At 39.2% G+C, this 17,187-nt stretch overlaps 3 protein-coding genes across 3 annotated transcripts; all 3 read left to right on the forward strand.

Annotated features, from left to right (window-relative positions):
* The first annotated feature begins 448 nt into the window (after window positions 1–448).
* Window positions 449–2,544, forward strand: LOC308095301 (uncharacterized protein). The gene is made up of 3 exons (XM_080442304.1): window positions 449–609; window positions 1,634–1,747; window positions 1,983–2,544. The coding sequence occupies exons 1-3, from the start codon at window positions 558–560 to the stop codon at window positions 2,219–2,221; spliced, it is 405 nt and encodes a 134-aa protein (XP_080298430.1). The 5' UTR covers window positions 449–557; the 3' UTR covers window positions 2,222–2,544.
* A 4,275-nt stretch (window positions 2,545–6,819) lies between these two features.
* On the forward strand, window positions 6,820–9,069 carry LOC308095409 (uncharacterized protein). The gene is made up of 3 exons (XM_080442467.1): window positions 6,820–6,935; window positions 7,966–8,079; window positions 8,313–9,069. Exons 1-3 carry the CDS (start codon window positions 6,884–6,886, stop codon window positions 8,549–8,551), a joined length of 405 nt encoding a protein of 134 aa, XP_080298593.1. The 5' UTR covers window positions 6,820–6,883; the 3' UTR covers window positions 8,552–9,069.
* A 2,000-nt stretch (window positions 9,070–11,069) lies between these two features.
* LOC308094738 (uncharacterized protein) lies at window positions 11,070–13,130 on the forward strand. Its single transcript, XM_080441552.1, has 3 exons — window positions 11,070–11,189; window positions 12,222–12,335; window positions 12,569–13,130. The coding sequence occupies exons 1-3, from the start codon at window positions 11,138–11,140 to the stop codon at window positions 12,805–12,807; spliced, it is 405 nt and encodes a 134-aa protein (XP_080297678.1). The 5' UTR covers window positions 11,070–11,137; the 3' UTR covers window positions 12,808–13,130.
* Window positions 13,131–17,187: the final 4,057 nt, after the last annotated feature.

Consider the following 17,187-nt stretch of genomic DNA (forward strand, 5'->3'; position numbering starts at 1 on the left):
ATATGGAGGAGGATTTTTATTTTGATAATGAATTAAAACAAAATCCCCCAAAAATTATCTACAGTAAGTGTACACACACACACGGACGGACGGACGGACGGACGGGCGTGCGCGCGCACACACACACACACACACACACACACACACACAGTTCATTAGGAAAACCAGGGTGGGACCTTATGACCACCCACTTCATACACATTTAATGTCTGCTGTAGCACTACTGACACAGGAGACTGAGTGAAGGCACCATTATTTTTATTTTATATATTAATTTATTCAGTATTCAATACACACATTAAATATATTTGATATTATTGTTTTGTTATTTGACATTTTCCTTTTTTCTCTACCGATGAGTATTTCACCTCACAGAAGGAATGACAAAAAACCTGTAGAACCCCTTCCTGCCCCCCCTCCCACACCAAAACCAACCCACCTGGGTTGTATTTAAACGACTTGTGTCACAGCCCCAGCATTACCCCTGACGGATTTCATCCATTCACTTGGGAACATTCAGCTGCGTGTCTTCAAGAACACATCACATACACACCAAGATGGCCAGGATCTTATTTGGAATCATTGCAGTGATCGCATCCATTATGTTGGGTAAGCCTCATCAGTGAACCATGCTAATAATCTGTTATTACAATCTCCTTATTGAATGAAAGAGACTTTACTGACACAACCATCCAATGTCAATGGGCCTTTTAGAGTTTGTTTTTCAGGTTGATAAACAGTGGTCTAACATGTTTAACGTAGTTAGTTGTTATTGTAGGTGTTTATCAAGGAAAGATAATCAACACAGTTGTCACTCTGGTGAGCGGCATCATATGTTGATATCTCTGTGTCCTTGACATGACCTTTATAACGAAAGAGTAGAGAATGTGGAACCTGATTTTCTGAGACACCAGGTGAAGTAAATGAACTACCTGTCAGAAAAGAGAACAAGCGGCAGTGTTGGTTTTTAAGAACTACTGTCTCTAAATGTTGTTGCATCAACTAACTTACATAATTTATCATTGGTTAGTATATGATTTATCTATATATATGATTTGACAGCAAGTATAGTTCTTTACAATAATGTGTGCAGTATGATGTTTAAATTCTTGGATCTGATTTTGTATATGTAGTATATCTGGGTGTGGTCATTCAATAAAACCAGGATGTAGTTGTTATGATATAGTTAACATTTTTGATAATTGGCACAGCATTGATGTGCAGAATTGTAGTCCAAAAAGTCACTGGTCACTATCATTAAACAACTTTTTTTCCTGTTTTTTTCTGTTTGGAGTGGTTTCAATAATAATGTGTGGACAGAGACAAATCCACCATATTCACCATTAGAATAAATTAGTGATCTACTTAAATAAATGATAAACTAAAGTTATGAGTAAGGAGCGAAATAATAATAATAATGAAATGCCAGTTTTGTTTGTAGTTACTTTAATAGGTTGTTTTGTTTTGTTTTTAGAAATAACTAAATACCACCTTTCAAGTGATAACTGATAATAAGAATAATGCAATTCATAAAATGAATTGCATCATATGAGGGGAGAGCCGACATGGTCTATTCAAGGTGTCCATGATGTTCTGATGTGAAATTAACTCCACCCAAATTTGCATATTTTAGCGGACAGTCTGACCTGCAACAGTTGCAGTGCGGGTCTTCTGGGCTACTGCGTCGATTCTGCAAATGTCACCTGTACAGAGAATAGCACGGAAGCCTGTTTTACTGCTGCATCAAGTAAGTCCTCCTCCCATCCTCATCGATGCTCTGATCCACACATCATTCATAGGCATGCATGCATTTTCACGCCTGAAAGATAGCCTTGTCACTTTGAATTACTGTACCATCACTTCTTCACGCATTCACACACACACAGTAAAATCCTGCTAATGTAATGCATGCACACACAGCACATCAGTATATGTTTGACATTCACATTGACTCATCATCTCTCTGCGTTCCTTGTGTCCAGCATTCCCCAGTATCTCCAGCTTCAATGGTTTCAGCAGCCAGGGCTGCACGGCGACCGGATGCGATGCCACCACCAACGCCACCCTGCTGGGCATCACCTACGAGACCAAGATCACCTGTTGCTCCACTGATAACTGCAACCCAGTCACACTCAGCGGAGCCCCCACGACCAAGCTGTCCCTGACTGCCGCTGTTGGTGCAGCCGTCCTTGCCTCTGTCTGGGGAACCATGATCTATTAAATTCACTAAACTGGAATCCAACACCTTTCGTAAAAATAAACTCAACTTCAACCGCAATAATGCTACACAACATGTTCTCTTGGCTCTCAACCAAAGCTTGTTTATCAACAACATACCTATAGCAGGAACTCCAATAAACCTGAGATAACCTACTCAGCTATTTAACTAAAAGCTAATATTATTTGTGATTTGCACTCGGTTTAATTGTATTAACTCATACTCATGATTGTGTGTAGATATATTGTCATTATTATTACTGATGAAGAGTAATAGAAACTTTGTGATTGGTATATCAAACTATGAAATAAAATACGCTGAGCTGAGATATGAGCCAAATACTTTCTTTTTTTACCTGACATGTTTACATCTTATTTCATGGAAGTTGATCTATGCAGTGTTTTATGTAAAACACTGAAGTCAAATCCCTTCCATACAGTTTTCATATCTTATTTATCTGTTAAGTTGCTGTTTAACTTACTGTATGTTTAACTTACTGTACAAAATGAAGGAGAAGAAATAAAGGAAAATAAGTGTGATTACTGTGTTTGCAATGCTATTTTATCACATATGATGGAATGTTTATCATTTTTATTTATTCTATTCAAATGAACTGGCATAGTCACTTTATTTACTGCACAATATAATGAATAGCCTACAGGTTCGAGGTTGTGTTTGCTGCCTACAGGTCGGACAATATGTCTACTGTGGATTAAATAATGTATTCTTTCTAATGCCTCAGTAAAGAAGTACTCAGTGAGTGTTTATAACTACTCCAATATAGTTATTTAAATAAACAAAACGTTCACTTACATGGACAAGTCACACCCCGTGAAAAAATGGCAACAAAAGTAATCAAAAACGTCAACCAAAGAACAAGATTTTTGTACAGGGTCTCCTCAATAGGAATACATTGAGGACTCTAGCAGGAGCACTAAACCAGTGTCACTTTGACTATGCATGCACCTCATGGTACCATAGCACCACAAAGGCCTTAAAAACAAGGCTCCAGACATACCAAAACAAACTGGTCAGGCTACAGCTTGGCCTTACATCTACAACTCATTTAACCCTTGCTCATTTTGCTAGGGTGGGATGGCTCAGGGTAGAGGACAGAGTACAGCAACTTGCAATGGGCCTGATCTACAAGATACACTACACCACAAAGGCACCCATGGCATGTACCTGCCAAGCTACTTGAAAAACGTCAATGACGTCCGCAATCACAACACCAGAGGGAGCTCCACAAATCACGTTCAACCCAGATTTGGCTCTAACAAGGGATTAAATTAGTTCTACTGCTATGCCACAAAAATGTGGAATGCCCTACCAACAGTCATAAAAACATCTGAATCCTTACTCTCCTTCACAGAGCACAATTCCTGTAAAAAGCCAAAGAAGCTTACCTACTTTAAAGGTTTAATGACATTCACTTTTACACAACATTCAAAGTCTTTGTCCTGGTCCTTCAAAAGTGTACAAAAAGTTTTAAGTGAAAATTCCATTCCAGTGATCAATGGCAGGTGTTTTTCTCTCACATTTCTAAAGCCTTTTCAACTGAAATGAAAAAATAAATCTTTGCCTGCGGGTGTCGCTGGTGAGGGATTTTGCCTGTCAATCATCGCCTCTGCTCCGCCCCCCCCAAAGGAAAGGATAGGGGAGGGGAGGGGCGAGGAGGAGAGTGGGCGGGATTAATCGACAGTGACCTCACTGTCGAAGGGCCAAGCTCAGATTACTTTTCAGCCTAATTATTCAGAAAACCCCAGACCACAGAAAATCCACTGAATGTTCTAAGTTCAGGTTTTTTGGGTGTAATTGAGGTCATAAAACCCCAAATAAAACATTGAAAAAAAAAAAAGTGAAAATGAATGTCATGATACCTTTAAGCTTTATCAAAAAGGAACATTTAAGTCTATACTTGGAGATTTTAGGAACCACAAGTATAGGCCTGCATTCTGGGAGTGCAATTTCTACAGGGGTAATAGGGTGCAATGAGCTTTTAGATATGATAATGCATGACCATTAAGTGCTTTGCAGGTGAAGAGAAGGATTTTAAATTATATTCTGGATTTTACAGTGAGCCAGCGTATAAAGACGCTAATATGGAAGAAATGATCTCTTCCTAGTGTAACAGAGTGTCAAGCAAGGAATTTAGTATAATTGTGTATGACTACGCCACCCTGGTGATGGTTAACCAGGGAAAATGAATAACCTCTATAAATTGGGTTCCCCGAAAACAGTTTCGAACAATGAGACTGAGACGTGAGTTTGCCCCAAACATGACATTTATTTACTAAAATCACAGAAAGGTAAATCACATGTATTGCAGAAAGGGAGACAGTATTTATCCAGTTCCTAATACATTTCAGCACAATGCAATATAACTTAAACACAAACTACAGCCGAATAGAGCTTGTAGGAGTGAAAGACCACAGTAATACAGAGCCAGTGGGCAACAACCTTGTAACAAGGGGGACTAAGCTAGATAGCTAAAGTGATAGGCTACTCACTCCACCTAAAGCACACACACACACAGCATGCAGAAATATAAAAGAGTGTCACTGTGAAAAGAGGTGCACTCAATCACAACAATAAAACAAACCTGACTGTGGACTAATAGTGAGACCTATTGTGAAACCCCCTTGTAGGTCGGCTGCACCACTTGGCTCCCCTAGACTCTGGATACACAGAACTCGGTATAGAAGGGGAAATGAACAAAAGACAAACATTAATAATCACAATATGAAATAGCTCAACTATGAACAAATAATAAAATCAATGCATGAACTCAAGCTAAACAAAGCAGCAGTGGCGATCTAAAGGAGGAGATATAAAATAATACACATTTAGCACACCAAACAAACACAAAGTAGGCCTATACAACAAGTTGTTTGTTTGCGTACCTTCAGTTGTCTGTATTTTCACAACACTCCCTCTCGCCACAGCAATCAGTTGGGCCCATGATCAACCTGAATGATCACAGCAGTGTTAGTTACAATCTCAACATATAAACATGATTAAAACAATAGGCATGAAACACATTACTCACCCTGGCACCAGCATTAAACAAGCTTAAGTGCAAGACCCAGGTCTCAAGACCCACAGCCTGTTCTAGTCAAGCCCCCAGAGTTGCTGAGAAACATTGAAGCTGCCACCCCAGTGGCCAAAGCTGGAACTGCAGGCGGGGAGAAATACATGCACGCGCAAAACATGCTGAGAGAAATTTATATATATAGATATAAATATGTAAACATATTATACATAAACACATATGCATTTAGTTATACATAGGCATCTCGAGTGTATTTAATAAATATATCGCGTTCAATCCTTGACACACGGGCTGCCGTAGAACGCAAAAAGGACACTAGTGCGCATGCTCATAACTCTATGGAGGTACAAAATCAAACCAATAATTCTACTTCCGGCAGGTTTCCGGATGCTTCAAAACGCCACTGAGCACATTCATTGAAATGATAGCTGGGGGCGGGGCAATCCGCCCTCTAGTTATATTATACCTCTATGGTTCTAGTGCATTCTAGTGTTTGGTAGCCTTGCAGGGCATTTAAATAAGAACACTGATTGAAAACCAGGAAGTGGACAGAGCAGCCTACGGTGGCCCCTGAGGCTCAGCTCTGACTGGCTACACTAGTTCTTGTCAGTATGCATGCAGCATTCTGGATCAGCTGGAGAGAGAGACTTGAGACTTTTGGGCCGGTCAAGCAGTAAACTATTGCAATAATCCAGCCTGGAGGTCACAAATACATGGACTAGTTTTTCTGCATCTTTTTATGATAGGATGTGCCTGATTGCTATGCTATACAGGTGAATAAAAGCAGTCCTTTGTTTTATGTGGGAGTTAAATAACATATATATTCTTAAAGTTACAGTAACTACTAGATTACGGTGGTTCTAGAGGCCAGGGTAATAGTAGCAATATCATTAGATAATGTGTCTTACACAATAACTTCAAGAGGCAGTGCCACGGTCCTATTTCCTCCTAAATAATTATCATTGATCATTATTATACCTGTATATGGAGGAGGATTTTTATTTTGATAATGAATTTTAAAAAAATCCCCAAAAAATAATCTACAGTAAGTGCACACACACACACGCACGCACGCACGCACGCACGCACGCACGCACGCACGCACGCACGCACGCACACACACACACACACACACACACACACACACACACACACACACACACACACACACACACACACACACACACACACACACACACACACACAGTTCATTAGGAAAACCATGGTGGGACCTTATGACCACCCACTTCATACACATTTAATGCCTGCTGTAGCACTACTGACACAGGAGACTGAGTGAAGGCACCATTATTTTTATTTTATATATTAATTTATTCAGTATTCAATACACACATTAAATATATTTGATATTATTGTTTTGTTATTTGACATTTTCCTTTTTTCTCTACCGATGAGTATTTCACCTCACAGAAGGAATGACAAAAAACCTGTAGAACCCCTTCCTGCCCCCCCTCCCACACCAAAACCAACCCACCTGGGTTGTATTTAAACGACTTGTGCCACAGCCCCAGTATTACCCCTGACGGACTTCATCCATTCACTTGGGAACATTCAGCTGCGTGTCTTCAAGAACACATCACATACACACCAAGATGGCCAGGATCTTATTTGGAATCATTGCAGTGATCGCATCCATTATGTTGGGTAAGCCTCATCAGTGATCCATGCTAATAATCTGTTATTACAATCTCCTTATTGAATGAAAGAGACTTTACTGACACAACCATCCAATGTCAATGGGCCTTTTAGAGTTTGTTTTTCAGGTTGATAAACAGTGGTCTAACATGTTTTACGTAGTTAGTTGTTATAGGTGTTTATCAAGGAAAGATAATCAACACAGTTGTCACTCTGGTGAGCGGCATCATATGTTGATATCTCTGTGTCCTTGACATGACCTTTCTAACGATAGAGTAGAGAATGTGGAACCTGATTTTCTGAGACACCAGGTGAAGTAAATGAACTACCTGTCAGAAAAGAGAACAAGCGGCAGTGTTGGTTTAAGAACAACTGTCTCTAAATGTTGTTGCATCAACTAACTTACATAATTTATCATTGGTTAGTATATGATTTATCTATATATATGATTTGACAGCAAGTATAGTTCTTTACAATAATGTGTGCAGTATTATGTTTAAATTCTTGGATCTGATTTTGTATATGTAGTATATCTGGGTGTGGCCATTCAATAAAACCAGGATGTAGTTGTTATGATATAGTTAACATTTTTGATAATTGGCACAGCATTGATGTGCAGAATTGTAGTCCAAAAAGTCACTGGTCACTATCATTAAACAACTTTTTTTCCTGTTTTTTTCTGTTTGGAGTGGTTTCAATAATAATGTGTGGACAGAGACAAATCCACCATATTCACCATTAGAATAAATTAGTGATCTACTTAAATAAATGATAAACTAAAGTTATGAGTAAGGAGCGAAATAATAATAATAATGAAATGCCAGTTTTGTTTGTAGTTACTTTAATAGGTTGTTTTGTTTTGTTTTTGTTTTGTTTTTAGAAATAACTAAATACCACCTTTCAAGTGATAACTGATAATAAGAATAATGCAATCCATAAAATGAATTGCATCATATGAGGGGAGAGCCGACATGGTCTATTCAAGGTGTCCATGATGTTCTGATGTGAAACTAACTCCACCCAAATTTGCATATTTTAGCGGACAGTCTGACCTGCAACAGTTGCAGTGCGGGTCTTCTGGGCTACTGCGTCGATTCTGCAAATGTCACCTGTACAGAGAATAGCACGGAAGCCTGTTTTACTGCTGCATCAAGTAAGTCCTCCTCCCATCCTCATCGATGCTCTGATCCACACATCATTCATAGGCATGCATGCATTTTCACGCCTGAGAGATAGCCTAGTCACTTTGAATTACTGTACCATCACGTCTTCACGCATTCACACACACAGTAAAATCCTGCTAATGAAAGGCATGCAAACACAGCACATCAGTATATGTTTGACATTCACATTGACTCATCATCTCTCTGCGTTTCTTGTGTCCAGCATTCCCCAGTATCTCCAGCTTCAATGGTTTCAGCAGCCAGGGCTGCACGGCGACCGGATGCGATGCCACCACCAACGCCACCCTGCTGGGCATCACCTACGAGACCAAGATCACCTGTTGCTCCACTGATAACTGCAACCCAGTCACACTCAGCGGAGCCCCCACGACCAAGCTGTCCCTGACTGCCGCTGTTGGTGCAGCCGTCCTTGCCTCTGTCTGGGGAACCATGATCTATTAAATTCACTAAACTGGAATCCAACACCTTTCGTAAAAATAAACTCAACTTCAACCGCAACAATGCTACACAACATGTTCTCTTGGCTCTCAACCAAAGCTTGTTTGTCAACAACATACCTATAGCAGGAACACCAATAAACCTGAGATACTACTCAGCTATTTAACTAAAAGCTAATATTATTTGTGATTTGCACTCGGTTTAATTGTATTAACTCATACTCATGATTGTGTGTAGATATATTGTCATCCCTTTTGCTGATGAAGAGTAATAGAAACTTTGTGATTGGTATATCAAACTATGAAATAAAATACGCTGAGCTGAGATATGAGCCAAATACTTTCTTTTTTTACCTGACATGTTTACATCTTATTTCATGGAAGTTGATCTATGTAGTGTTTTATGTAAAACACTGAAGTCAAATCCCTTCCATACAGTTTTTATATCTTATTTATCTGTTAAGTTGCTGTTTAACTTACTGTACAAAATGAAGGAGAAGAAATAAAGGAAAATAAGTGTGATTACTGTGTTTGCAATGCTATTTTATCACATATGATGGAATGTTTATCATTTTTATTTATTCTATTCTATTCAAGTGACTGGCATAGTCACTTTATTTACTGCACAATATAATGAATAGTCTACAGGTTCGAGGTTGCTGCCTACAGGTCGGACAATATGTCTACTGTGGATTAAATAATGTATTCTTTCTAATGCCTCAGTAAAGAAGTACTCAGTGAGTGTTTATAACTACTCCAATATAGTTAATTAAATAAACAAAACGTTCACTTACATGGACAAGTCACACCCCGTGAAAAAATTGCAACAAAAGTAATCAAAAAAGTCAACCAAAGAACAAGATTTTTGTACAGGGTCTCCTCAATAGGAATACATTGAGGACTCTAGCAGGAGCACTCATCCAGTGTCACTTTGACTATGCATGCACCTCATGGTACCATAGCACCACAAAGGCCTTAAAAACAAGGCTCCAGACATCCCAAAACAAACTGGTCAGGCTACTGCTTGGCCTTACATCTACAACTCATTTAACCCCTGCTCATTTTGCTAGGGTGGGATGGCTCAGGGTAGAGGACAGAGTACAGCAACTTGCAATGGGCCTGATCTACAAGATACACTACACCACAAAGACACCCATGGCATGTGCCTGTCAAACTACTTGAAAAACGTCAATGACGTCCGCAATCACAACACCAGAGGGAGCTCCACAAATCACGTTCAACCCAGATTTGGCTCTAACAAGGGATTCAATTAGTTCTACTGCTATGCCACAAAAATGTGGAATGCCCTACCAACAGTCATAAAAACATCTGAATCCTTACACTCCATCACAGAGCACAATTCCTGTAAAAAGTCAAAGCCTACCTACTTTAAGCTTTATCAAAAAGGAACATTTAAGCCTACTTTTGGAGATTTTAGGAACCACATGTATAGGCCTGCATTCTAGGAGTGCAATTTCTACTGGGGTAATAGGGTGCAATGAGCTTTTAGATACGATAATGCATGACCATTAAGTGCTTTGCAGGTGAAGAGAAGGATTTAAAATTATATTCTGGATTTTACAGTGAGCCAGCGTATAAAGAAGCTAATATGGAAGAAATGATCTCTTCCTAGTTCTTGTCAGTATGCATGCAGCATTCTGGATCAGCTGGAGAGAGAGACTTGCTGGGCCGGTCAAGTAGTAAACTATTGCAATAATCCAGCCTGGAGGTCACAAATACATGGACTAGTTTTTCTGCATCTTTTTATGATAGGATGTGCCTGATTGCTATGCTATACAGGTGAATAAAAGCAGTCCTTTGTTATATATTCTTAAAGTTACAGTAACTACTAGATTACGGTGGTTCTAGAGGCCAGGGTAATAGTAGCAATATCATTAGATAATGTGTTTTACACAATAACTTCAAGAGGCAGTGCCACGGTCCTATTTCCTCCTAAATAATTATCATTGATCATTATTATACCTGTATATGGAGGAGGATTTTTATTTTGATAATGAATTTTTAAAAAATCCCCAAAAAATAATCTACAGTAAGTGTACACACACACACACACACACACACACACACACACACACACACACACACACACACACACACACACACACACACACACACACACACACACACACACACACACACACACACACACACACACACAGTTCATTAGGAAAACCAGGGTGGGACCTTATGACCACCCACTTCATACACATTTAATGTCTGCTGTAGCACTACTGACACAGGAGACTGAGTGAAGGCACCATTATTTTTATTTTATATATTTATTTATTCAGTATTCAATACACACATTAAATATATTTGATATTATTGTTTTGTTATTTGACATTTTCCTTTTTTCTCTACCGATGAGTATTTCACCTCACAGAAGGAATGACAAAAAACATGTAGAACCCCTTCCTGCCCCCCCCCCCCCCCCCACCAAAACCAACCCACATGGGTTGTATTTAAAGGACTTGTGCCACAGCCCCAGCATTACCCCTGACGGATTTCATCCATTCACTTGGGAACATTCAGCTGCGTGTCTTCAAGAACACATCACATACACACCAAGATGGCCAGGATCTTATTTGGAATCATTGCAGTGATCACATCCATTATGTTGGGTAAGCCTCATCAGTGATCCATGCTAATAATCTGTTATTACAATCTCCTTATTGAATTAAAGAGACTTTACTGACACAACCATCCAATGTCAATGGGCCTTTTAGAGTTTGTTTTTCAGGTTGATAAACAGTGGTCTAACATGTTTTACGTAGTTAGTTGTTATAGGTGTTTATCAAGGAAAGATAATCAACACAGTTGTCACTCTGGTGAGCGGCATCATATGTTGATATCTCTGTGTCCTTGACATGACCTTTCTAACGAAAGAGTAGAGAATGTGGAACCTGATTTTCTGAGACACCAGGTGAAGTAAATGAACTACCTGTCAGAAAAGAGAACAAGCGGCAGTGTTGGTTTAAGAACAACTGTCTCTAAATGTTGTTGCATCAACTAACTTACATAATTTATCATTGGTTAGTATATGATTTATCTATATATATGATTTGACAGCAAGTATAGTTCTTTACAATAATGTGTGCAGTATTATGTTTAAATTCTTGGATCTGATTTTGTATATGTAGTATATCTGGGTGTGGCCATTCAATAAAACCAGGATGTAGTTGTTATGATATAGTTAACATTTTTGATAATTGGCACAGCATTGATTTGCAGAATTGTAGTCCAAAAAGTCACTGGTCACTATCATTAAACAACTTTTTTTCCTGTTTTTTTCTGTTTGGAGTGGTTTCAATAATAATGTGTGGACAGAGACAAATCCACCATATTCACCATTAGAATAAATTAGTGATCTACTTAAATAAATGATAAACTAAAGTTATGAGTAAGGAGCGAAATAATAATAATAATGAAATGCCTTTGTTTTGTTTGTAGTTACTTTAATAGGTTGTTTTGTTTTGTTTTTGTTTTGTTTTTAGAAATAACTAAATACCACCTTTCAAGTGATAACTGATAATAAGAATAATGCAATTCATAAAATGAATTGCATCATATGAGGGGAGAGCCGACATGGTCTATTCAAGGTGTCCATGATGTTCTGATGTGAAACTAACTCCACCCAAATTTGCATATTTTAGCGGACAGTCTGACCTGCAACAGTTGCAGTGCGGGTCTTCTGGGCTACTGCGTCAATTCGGCAAATGTCACCTGTACAGAGAATAGCACGGAAGCCTGTTTTACTGCTGCATCAAGTAAGTCCTCCTCCCATCCTCATCGATGCTCTGATCCACACATCATTCATAGGCATGCATGCATTTTCACGCCTGAAAGATAGCCTAGTCACTTTGAATTACTGTACCATCACTTCTTCACGCATTCACACACACAGTAAAATCCTGCTAATGAAAGGCATGCACACACAGCACATCAGTATATGTTTGACATTCACATTGACTCATCATCTCTCTGCGTTCCTTGTGTCCAGCATTCCCCAGTATCTCCAGCTTCAATGGTTTCAGCAGCCAGGGCTGCACGGCGACCGGATGCGATGCCACCACCAATGCCACCCTGCTGGGCATCACCTACGAGACCAAGATCACCTGTTGCTCCACTGATAACTGCAACCCAGTCACACTCAGCGGAGCCCCCACGACCAAGCTGTCCCTGACTGCCGCTGTTGGTGCAGCCGTCCTTGCCTCTGTCTGGGGAACCATGATCTATTAAATTCACTAAACTGGAATCCAACACCTTTCGTAAAAATAAACTCAACTTCAACCGCAACAATGCTACACAACATGTTCTCTTGGCTCTCAACCAAAGCTTGTTTGTCAACAACATACCTATAGCAGGAACTCCAATAAACCTGAGATAACCTACTCAGCTATTTAACTAAAAGCTAATATTATTTGTGATTTGCACTCGGTTTAATTGTATTAACTCATACTCATGATTGTGTGTAGATATATTGTCATCCCTTTTGCTGATGAAGAGTAATAGAAACTTTGTGATTGGTATATCAAACTATGAAATAAAATACGCTGAGCTGAGATATGAGCCAAATACTTTCTTTTTTTACCTGACATGTTTACATCTTATTTCATGGAAGTTGATCTATGTAGTGTTTTATGTAAAACACTGAAGTCAAATCCCTTCCATACAGTTTTTATATCTTATTTATCTGTTAAGTTGCTGTTTAACTTACTGTACAAAATGAAGAAGAAGAAATAAAGGAAATTAAGTGTGATTACTGTGTTTGCAATGCTATTTTATCACATATGATGGAATGTTTATCATTTTTATTTATTCTATTCAAATGAACTGGCATAGTCACTTTATTTACTACACAATATAATGAATAGCCTACAGGTTCGAGGTTGTGTTTGCTGCCTACAGGTCGGACAATATGTCTACTGTGGATTAAATAATGTATTCTTTCTAATGCCTCAGTAAAGAAGTACTCAGTGAGTGTTTATAACTACTCCAATATAGTTATTTAAATAAACAAAACGTTCACTTACATGGACAAGTCACACCCCGTGAAAAAATGGCAACAAAAGTAGTTAAAAATTGTCAACCAAAGAACAAGATTTTTGTACAGGGTTTCCTCAATAGGAATACATTGAGGACTCTAGCAGGAGCACTCATCCAGTGTCACTTGACTATGCATGCACCTCATGGTACCATAGCACCACAAAGGCCTTAAAAACAAGGCTCCAGACATCCCAAAACAAACTGGTCAGGCTACAGCTTGGCCTTACAACTACAACTCATTTAACACTTTGCTAGGGTGGGATGGCTCAGGGTAGAGGACAGAGTACAGCAACTTGCAATGGGCCTGATCTACAAGATACACTACACCACAAAGACACCCATGGCATGTACCTGCCAAACAACTTGAAAAACGTCACTGACGTCCGCAATCACAAGACCAGAGGGAGCTCCACAAATCACGTTCAACCCAGATTTGGCTCCAACAAGGGATTAAATTAGTTCTACTGCTATGCCACAAAAATGTGGAATGCCCTACCAACAGTCATAAAAACATCTGAATCCTTACTCTCCTTCACAGAGCACAATTCCTGTAAAAAGCCAAAGAAGCTTACCTACTTTAAGCTTTATCAAAAAGGAACGTTTAAGTCTATACTTTTGGAGATTCTAGGAACCACAAGTATAGGCCTGCATTCTGGGAGTGCAATTTTTACTGGGGTAATAGGGTGCAATAAGAGAAGGATTTTAAATTATATTCTGGATTTACAGTGAGCCAGCGTATAAAGAAGCTAATATGGAATAAATTATCTCTTCCTAGTTCTTGTCAGTATGCATGCAGCAGCATTCTGGATCAGCTGGAGAGAGAGACTTGAGTCTTGTTGGGCCAGTCAGGTAGTAAACTATTGCAATAATCCAGCCTGGAGGTCACAAATACATGGACTAGTTTTTCTGCATCTTTTTATGATAGGATGTGCCTGATTGCTATGCTATACAGGTGAATAAAAGCAGTCCTTTTATGTGGGATATAAATAACATATTCTTAAAGTTACAGTGGTTCTAGAGGCCAGGGTAATAGTAGCAATATCATTAGATAATGTGTTTTACACAATAACTTCAAGAGGCAGTGCCACGGTCCTATTTCCTCCTAAATAATTATCATGGATCATTATTATACCTGTATATGGAGGAGGATTTTTATTTTGATAATGAATACAAAAAAATCCCCCAAAAATAATCTACAGTAAGTGATTTGATGCAGTGTTTTGTTTGGACACACACACACACACACACACACACACACACACACACACACACACACACACACACACACACACACACACACACACACACACACACACACACACACACACACACACACTTCTTTTTGTTTTTGTCGCATTCCTAAACTAATAATTTGATTCCCGTTTCCTACCGACTAATGTATCCGACTAATGTATCCGGTAGGAGACACAAAGTAGATTCTTTGTGTCTCCTACCGGAAATACACCCGGTCATCAAATTATTGGCTTAGGAATGCCACACAAACAAAAATATATCCATGAATTCAAGGCTTCAGGGGGTGTGCAATTAATAGAAAATAAGTATTTTTTGGGGTGAACTCCTCCTTTAATGTCTGCTGTAGCACTACTGACACAGGAGACTGAGTGAAGGCACCATTATTTTTATTTTATATATTTATTTATTCAGTATTCAATACACACATTAAATATATTTGATATTATTGTTTTGTTATTTGACATTTTCCTTTTTTCTCTACTATTATAATTATCTATTATATAACTGCTGTATGTGGTAGCTTGTAGGCTACAGAAAATAATTTAACCTAGCTACTCTTTTGCACCAGTAAACTTGTGGTGTGACAATGAACTTGAATTTAGGTGGAGTTGAATTTAGTGTCACCAAAGCATTAAGTTACTCTCACTATCCGTCTGTGTGAGGATGGAGACCTGGTTGTTCACTGTTCCTGCTGAGTGCAACCAAACCATCTATCACCGTTCTGAATCTGGTGCTGAGCACAAGACTTATCCTAATCCCAAATAAAGACAGCTTCACAGCAATGCTGGTATGACATTAGCTGCAACAAATAGTGTTTTAATAGCATAATAGCATATTCTCTATACATTTCCTGGATGTTGAAGCACATTCACATCGGGTATGACACGACACGTATATTATTTTGAGTTAGTTAGTTAGTTAGTTAGTTGTGATTCAATATTAAAATCAATATGATGGAGGTACATGGTGTTGAAGTTATTTGAAGACATCTTTGCACATTTTAACCAAGTTTATTAAGCACATATAGAGCATACATTTGAGATGGCTGGAATGGTACCACGAGTCATAACTGATAGACAAGGACAGGACGGGAATAGTCTGTATGCTGTCTTTGCAGTCATTTGATAAGAAAAGTGTATCCTTCCCATTTATAAAGAAAATCCGCTTCTCCGGAACTACTCTGCCGGGGCTGGGGGAGAGGAGAGGCTCTGGCACGTGGAGGGACTAGGCTCTGTGGATGGCCTCCTGGCCGGGCTCCTCCTTTGTCTCACCAGGTCCAGGACCTGAGCGTTGCACCAGACTCCCCCGTTTCAAATATTTCATTCTGACGTGATGTTTCAGATATAGGCTATATACTGTATCCTTCCATTAAAAAATTTACAGAAATGCTTTTGCGTAACTTTTAAACTATGTTGATAAGACACAAGATCAGCATGAATCACAGCATTGTAAATGCATTTTCTAATAAATATTCCTATTCAAGGCTACCAATGTATGCTTTATTTTTAAATATACTTTATTTCAACTTTGAAATTGTACTATGAATCAAGTGTGGGGTCGCCCAAAAATAGCCAGATGATCAGAGATTTCCACCTACTAAGCTATAATACTAGATTTTCAGACCGCTAGTCCTATGTTGCGCTGTTAAGAGCAATGGTCACCGAAGTTTGGCCATTTGAAGAGTTAAACACTGATGCAGCCAGGTCCACTGTCATACATGTGCAACCTTGTGTTTGGGAGGTATAGGGGTCTGCGACAACTTCTTGGTAAAACCGGAAGTGAACAGATCCACTTCCAGGTTGCACCATTGAACTCCACACCCCTCAGAGAGTGTGTGGGTGAAGTTTGAAGGCAATCTGACAAACCAAAAGTAGGAAGGAAAAACAGATGAAACAATGAAATTGGAAGACTGTGTTGTACTAGTGTAAATATGTAGATAACTTGTTTGGCTTTTTTGTTGTTCTCTTGTTTGATCTCCCTTCCCACTTGCCCCCCCCCCCCTCTTCCTCCCCCTCTTCTTTCTATGGAATAAATAACGTTACGATGGGAACGATGTACGAAAGCGAATTTCACCCACTTTTTTACATTGTAAACCTGTGATGTGACAGTAAACCTGATTCTGATTCTGACTGTGGGACCAGCCACCAAGTTCTTATCCTGCATGCTGGGAACAGCTGTTTAAACCAGCCCGTCCCGTAAGACCACCTACCAATTTTGAAGCATTTAGCATACTGGGAACTGGAGTTATGGCTGTTTTAACCCCCCGCCTGTGGCACCCATGGTGCCACACATCGTCCCTAGTGTGGCTATTCTGATGGC

This window comes from Gymnoscopelus braueri, assembly GCF_963280865.1.
Source record: "Gymnoscopelus braueri genome assembly, chromosome: 11".
In the NCBI taxonomy this organism is placed as follows: Eukaryota; Metazoa; Chordata; class Actinopteri; order Myctophiformes; family Myctophidae; genus Gymnoscopelus; species Gymnoscopelus braueri.